The 7,500-nt window shown below is 37.1% G+C and overlaps 1 protein-coding gene across 1 annotated transcript in view; it reads right to left on the bottom strand.

The window, feature by feature from the left end:
* Window positions 1-7,500, bottom strand: part of LOC137973850 (intraflagellar transport protein 74 homolog) — an 80,421-nt gene that overhangs the window by 26,568 nt on the left and 46,353 nt on the right. The window contains exons 13-20 of the mRNA XM_068820742.1: window positions 5,367-5,429; window positions 4,876-4,909; window positions 3,956-4,071; window positions 3,000-3,040; window positions 2,603-2,682; window positions 2,060-2,113; window positions 995-1,035; window positions 322-378 (exon numbers count right to left, since the gene is read on the bottom strand). Of these exons, the coding sequence (XP_068676843.1) occupies window positions 322-378; window positions 995-1,035; window positions 2,060-2,113; window positions 2,603-2,682; window positions 3,000-3,040; window positions 3,956-4,071; window positions 4,876-4,909; window positions 5,367-5,429 (486 nt within the window). The remainder of the gene's footprint in view (window positions 1-321; window positions 379-994; window positions 1,036-2,059; window positions 2,114-2,602; window positions 2,683-2,999; window positions 3,041-3,955; window positions 4,072-4,875; window positions 4,910-5,366; window positions 5,430-7,500) is intronic.

Genomic DNA, 7,500 nt, shown 5'->3' with positions numbered 1-7,500 from the left:
ACAAAAGCAGGATGAGAAACATTTAAAATGACAGACATTGTTCTACATGCACGTAATTCTTCATTATCAGTATGACCTCAATGAGAAAAAGAAACGTACAGTGGACAAGGACAAAAACCAGAAACTTTGCAGATCTCAAAATATTAACTGATGGACCTTTCCCTATCTAACAATAATATTAACCTTGTGTCTGAGTGGCAGAGAGCATTCTTCAGTTTCGGTGGGAAAGTGGCTGTCAATAATGGACAACTCAAGAACATGCTAGTAGAGTAGCTCATAGACTGCAAAACTTACTCAAAAACAAGGCAAAAGTCAACCTACTCTGCTGATGTGCTCTAAAATGTTGACAATAGTACTTTCAAGTTGTTGTTTTCTTGTCTGCAGAAAAGAGAAGGAAATGCAAAAGTCCAAAGAAATGTAGGGAAAATACAGGGGCAGTTTTCCTGGGCTGAATGAATTAAATTAGTTATTTATTGAAAGATGTGAACAACAGCACCAAACATGGTACAGTTTTTATCATACACTGTTGCAAAGGAATCAGCGAATGATTACAGGTAAGTGTTGTCTTTAGAGATCAATAATAAACACTTTTTAATGACTGGTCCCTCAGGAAACAGTTCATTTTGTTTCCCAAGAATCTCATGTTTCCCGAGGCACAGCCAAGGAAACAAAATGAACAATTTCCCGAGGGACCAGTCATTAAGGGATTTGTTACATAGCACAAAAAGAAAAACGTGCAACACAATGGCAGTCGTCCGTCAACATTTGCAGGTAAAAGTGCACTGTCACTTTCTGACATCATAGATTTTGACTGTTACTCGCTCAGCGACTTTTGGCGGGAAACAGTTTTATTGTTAGATGTCATGTGACCTCAAAGTAACCAATGAGAGTGCATGCTGCTGGGGGGAAAAACTCAGCTATATATTAACAATAATATTAATACAGTCGTAGAGGAGCATTGGCCAAGTATGAAAAACTAAAAATGCAGACACACCTGTTCATTTGCTTTAACCTCCTCAAAGGTATCAAGAAAATCTAAGTAAAAAGATGAAAAAATTAGCATTCCCAAAAATGTATACTTAAAGTCATGACACCTGTGTCTACAGGAAGGACTAATTATTATTGTGCCTTTGTAATTGAAATTATTTCAATATTATTACAATGCCACAACATCACAATTCAAGTAATCCCCTTTATAACCACACTTCATGAGAGATCATACATACATACATACATACATACATACATACATAACTTTATTTAGTAAAGCAGGTCAAGAGGGAAAAAAAGCAACTTTACAGTTGATGTGGACCTACTGTAATAAAATTAACAATACATACATATGGTAGTGATTATACTTTAGATAAATAAGATAAACAATCGCTAAAAATAAATGAAGCATAAAATATGTATTAATAATAATAAAAATCGGCATGCTTATTATAAACTACTGAGCTGTCTTTTTCAAAAGTGATATTCATAACAGTATGTTTTAACTTCTCCAGTCCATTTTTAAAGCCTGTTTGATTAGAAAAAGATCTAACACTATCAGACAGGGAATTCCAGGCGATTGCAGCCCTGTGTTCAAAGGAATTACGACCAAGCTCAGTGTTTGGTCTATTAACTAAAATATTTAAAGATTTCCTAAGATTATAGCTCTTACAGGTCCTAACAACTAATGAATTTATTTCCTCTAAACCTAAATTATAAAAAGCCTTATGAGTAATCATTAAAATACGAAATTTATAAAAATATTCAAGAGGCATCCACCCCGCTCTTGCTAAAATATCTTCATCAGTCATGCCCTTTGGCAACTTATGAATTAGTCTAGCAGCTCTAATATGTATCAATTCTAATTCTTTAAATTTGGAGCCAGAGCCCCAAACCACAACCCCATAGAGGACACTTGAGATTACAGTCTTAACGTACAGAGTTTCTACCATAGATTTTCAACTCAATAAACTGACACAAAAGCAAACAACAACCACTGCTAGTTATTGCTATACTGTAGAACTTCCCCACATCATACGACTTTGGAACAACAAAAAAGATGGCCTACCGTCCATTGTTTCTTCTCTTTTTTTCAATTCCTTGTACTTGATATTTCGTTCTCCTAGAAAAAAATTCAGTCAATGACATAATATTACACAACTCACTGAACTAAACAAACAACATAATACAGTATATATGTTGTCGGTCAAATCCGTTTTCAGCTTGTATCCGTTTTCACCTAGGATAAATTGGTGATCCTCATTTTACCGAAAGGTTGAATATTAAAGCAGCTATCAATCCTCCAAAAAGGAGTGAAAACACCTCATAGTATACCCATATGCCGAAAACCGTGTTAACAACATATGGAAACATTAAAAATTTTGTTTACAAGTAAAGCCACTCACATTCACCCTTAAAGAAAAAACTGTGTTGGCTGTTTGAACCATTCAAACAATAAATTATTCATCTCAGAGAGCTGCCTGACACCAAGTACAATGTAATAATTTACAAGAACAATCCATACTATGACACCAATACATCCTTTCAAAGACCCACACTTAATGGACGTTTCAATCTCCAAATAGTTACTCCAAAACAAAAAATATGAAACCTTGGTGCTCCTCCAAATCCATGTCCAGTTGCTGAATTTCACCATTCACCGTTTCAATCTTCTCTCGAAGTTCAGCAGTCCTATGCATGAAATGATTGTTAAAAGACCTCTGACCTTACTTTTAGTCAAAACCCAAGTATAACCTGAGCCTTCAAGCCAATACATTTGAGACAAAATTAGGGCCCCACTTCATGTACATGTATACTTCCTCCTTTCTTTTCTCAGCAAGGACAACAAGGTATTAACACATTGCACATAAAAGTGGCTGTAAAGCATGGGGATTAATGACACAATAATAGTACATTCACATTACCTGTGTGTTAATGCGCTTCAGAATACATTATTTCCAAAAACAAGCAATAGATTACAAGACAAAGACATAGTTACATGTACATACTTTCGCTCCATACTTGCAATCTCCTGGTTATCTTCCTTCACCTGCAAGTATTGAACAACAAAACAAAAACAAACAATTTGTGGACTGTCCATAACAACATTTTAATTTAAAGACAATGTATGTCAAAGAAACCTCAGAGGGGATTAAATTACACAAGAGGTATCAAAATGGGAAAAGTGAGAAGCCACAAAGAACACCATGATAACATTACTGCATCCCACCAAACAGATGAGAAAGAAGCACAAGTGGCCATCGCTTCCAAGCTCAGCTTACCTTCATTCCTTAATAATGATAATAATAATAATCATAGTTTTATTGAAACACATTTTCGCATTTAAAAATGAATTACAAAGTGTATTTACAGTTTTAAAAAAAAAACATTAAAAACCATATTGAATATAAAGATTATATAACAATGTAGATTCTAAATATAGGGTTCTCTGGGTATGATTTCTCATCGGACGTCCATGTGTGCTCACCCTCGTCATTGTCAGGTGCTTTGAGAGAGGGCCCTTCCCTTCCATTTTCTTTAAAGTTTTAATACAAAGATCATTACGGCATACGTCCAGCCTTGGGCAGTCAGCAAGTTCACATGCCCTGCTGTAGGTTTAATACCAAAAGCTCGATTCTTTTGAGCTGTTCAGACAAACAAAAAGGAAGAGCCAGACTACGCGAGGCTATATTCCAAAATAGAGCGTATCAAAGACACATAAATTGAGACTAGATCAGCTGCTGGGACACCACCCCGATGTAAAGCACGTAGGATATGCAAGCGTTTGGATGCCTTAGCAACTACTGATGCAATGTGTTCATTCCACTTTAAGTCATTCTGAACAATAAGCCCCAGGACCTTGTGTGAGGTTACCACTTCTAACGGTTGATCATCAATTGTTAAGCGGGCTAACTGGGGTTTTTCCTTAAAGAAACACAAATAGTACAGTACAGGGTACAGATACCTGTTTTAGAAGCCTCTCTCTTTCTTCTGCTGGAGTTCCTTTGTTTTCCTTCTCCATCTCATCAATCAAACTCTGTTTCTTCTCTCCAAGTTCATTCAGTTTTTCATACAAGGTCACTAAAAAATGCAATGAACAGTATAACTTTCGCTAGCCAGTATTAAAGGAAAGGCCACGACACCACAGAATAAAGGAAAGCATTATTTTGCGCTTAACAAGCAGGTTTGAGCCACCTATGAAGAAAGAGCCTTTCCAGAAAAGGCTACACAAGCAACTACAGTAACATTAAATGAACTTGAGGTGACTAACTTAAATGCTCACATCCACTACAAAACAAGGAACACACTGACACAATACAAGTATTGAAAATTGCATAGCATTGCATCTGATTCAATAATTTATTGACACCTGAGGACTATAATTATTAGTCCTTAATTTCACAATTCTCCTTATTAATTTCAAAAAATGGAACAAAGGAGAACTCAGAGACATGTTTGCAACTGGATGAAATTAAATTACCTTTCTCACAACATGAAAAACAAAAAAAGCACCTTCAGTGGACTAAACATGTTAATGTTGACATGTTAATTTCCACTTGCGTCTCAAATGACGTCCATAGTGTACATTTGAGCAGAAACATTTCCTACCCATTTCTACATGTAGCACGGGAAAATGTAACAATTAGCATTCTTGAGCTATGGTTAATTACAGGACCAGGATGAAAAACACATTGTAGTGAACTAATTTCTGTATTCCCAGATGAGAGAAATGTTGAAATTGGAGAGAAAAGCATGGAAACACTTTGTGAAATTTAGCGACATTGTTACTCATCTTTTTACATGTACATACAAGTGCATTTCGAAACATACAACAGTTACTGTATTATCTGCACTTTTCAGCATGGACCAAATAATGTTTCCTACCTGCTTCTTGTTTGATGGCAGAGCTAGACACTTCCTGTTGACAACAACACAAACCTGACTTATGATGCCAAAAGGAATGCTTAAGCTAATAGAGATTAATTTAACAACATTACCCGACATATCCAGGTTTGTGGCTTCAAAACTTAAAATTAATGTTCTATGATGGTCACTGCAGTGGCCCACAAACAAAAACAAAGAAAAATGGAGAGGAAAAAAAAAGAGAGACTTTCCTCTTAGACACAAGAGACTAAATACTAAAATGCAAAGGGAGGAAAATTGGGCAACAATCCACCCCCTCAGGACTATTGAATTCCTGCAATTTACGTGATGAATTCTACTCTAGTTTGGAGTTTTTTCCCAACTTCCTAACATGAAGAATTCTATACCTTTTACTTGAACAATGACAACAAACTCCACCACTGATATTCAAAATGACAAAAGAATATATAGCACGGAATATTGCAAAAAACAAAAAAACAAAACAAAAATACCTCTTCAAGATTTTGAATGCGTGTTGTTAGTGCATCTAACTCTTGTTGCTTTTGTTCAAGCTCCTGTGGCACAAACAAAAAACAGAATATTTATATTCTATTTTACTTAAAGCACACACTACAGAAACCTTATTCAAGGTTCACAGTAGGCAGAGAAAATTAAGTAACAAATAGAGTGATATAAAATAAATATTAAAAAAGCATCAGTAATTTTAAAAAATAACAGACATTTCAGGTAAGAACCCTTTCTCAGTGTGAAGGAAACCGATGAAATATGTAATCAGAAGAAAGCATGCAGATGAATGGTAGTGCGTGCATGCATCAACTCACATTTAAATAAAGTTCAAATTGATGTTAATTCCTGCCTGTACAGTTCCTAGCTGGAAAAATAACTTCATTTCACATAGAAATTTTTTTAAACAAATTAATGTAGGGGAAATGTGATCTTAACCCTTTGATGCCTAAACCGGTCAGACTTCATTTTTAATAGTATTTTACTCTGCTTAACACCAGACAATTCTACTTGTCAAAGGGGAACCCCCAGGAGTCAATGGGTTAAAGAGAATTTAAGTACACACTGTAGGCCAAGTAATAAAAGCCGAGTTATGTCTCAGAGGCGTATACATAGCAAGACAACTTGAAGAGTAAAGTCAAAAGGGAACACAGAGTTTTGTTTTCGTCGGTCGTTTTCAAGATTGAGAGAGACGATCAGATCAGACAACAGCTACAACAGATATAATCAGTCCGGTTGAGACAATTACCATGAGTACATGTACAGACAGTAACCAGTACCTACAACTTCGATTCAATAACAACAACAACGTTAACTAGCACATCTCACTTAACTTGAGCTCGCTCACTCAAATCCGAAACTTTGGACAACAAGTCTTATGTAAACAGGCTATTAATAGCGAACTCGTGACCATTAATTAACTTAATTATAGAAATTGACAAGTTCATTTCTAGAACGAGTCAGGGTCAAACTTCTTTGGTGGCCTGATTACGCGTCCATATCTTGAGCTTGTTTATTTCACCGAGGAAGATTGAGGGGTGCTCACACTTGTCTCTAGTGTTTGTGCACTCTGTTTCAGTTTTCTTGATACGGGAAGGGGGGGGGAAGGTCTGAGTGAAGATTTTCTCTTCACTTGAGCATTAGGTGAAATAACCGGAGGGGACTCAGTCAGGTCCGGTGCATTGTGTGCACTCACACTCTTGTCTTGTTGATGTCGGGCGAAGATTCTTGCAACTCTTCCTTTGTCTGACACAACTGCTTGCGGTTTCGCCTGTAGACTTTACCATTAGCTTCAACCCTATAGCTGCGAGGTGCAATTTTACTAAATACAACTCCTTGTGACCACTGAGTTTAACCAGGGAGTCTCATACACACTATATATGTCCCCAGGCTTAAGTTCTGAAAGCTGCTTAGCATGGTGGTTGAAGTACTTTGCTTGCTTAACACAATCCTTTTTGAGAAGATCGCTCACCGATTTGTTACACTTGAGTAGAGATTCCAAGAAGGGAAGCAGTGTCTTGGTTCGGCGACCAAAAAGACGTAGACTCGGTGACATGCCCATTGCGGCAGCAGGGGTGTTGCAGTGATCCAATAAACCTAGATACGGAACAGACTTGGACAGAAAAGCTTTCTTCATTATCCACTTGAATGTTTTAAAGGCACTTTCAGTCATCCTGTTAGCTTGAGGGTAACGTGGTGAGGTAGTGCAAATTCTTCGAAACTCTGAAGACGAATACTGTGGACCAGCGTCAGGCACTCCATGGCGTGCAAAATGCATCTTTAGTTAACAAATCACAGTTTGTGCAGAAGTATCAGAGAGATGATCCAACTCAATGAAGTTGCTGTAATAATCTACAAGGACAAGGTAATTACGGTTCTCGAAAGTAAACAAGTCGGTCGCAACTTGCTGCCAATGTCTATGAGGGACCGGGTGAGGTTGAAGAGGTTCAGTAGCTTGTTCTGGCTTGACATTCTGGCATATAGAACACTTATCAATCAGCTCCTTGAGCTGTACAGACATTCCTGGCCAGAAGAAAACTTTTCTTACCCTTTGAAGACACGCTTGGAGTCCTTGATGGGACTTGTGAGTTTCCTTCAACATTGAGCGGTGGAGACTCTCTG

Source organism: Montipora foliosa, chromosome 10 (assembly GCF_036669935.1).
Source record: "Montipora foliosa isolate CH-2021 chromosome 10, ASM3666993v2, whole genome shotgun sequence".
NCBI lineage: Eukaryota > Metazoa > Cnidaria > Anthozoa > Scleractinia > Acroporidae > Montipora > Montipora foliosa.
This window is presented reverse-complemented; position numbering and strand designations above follow the sequence as displayed.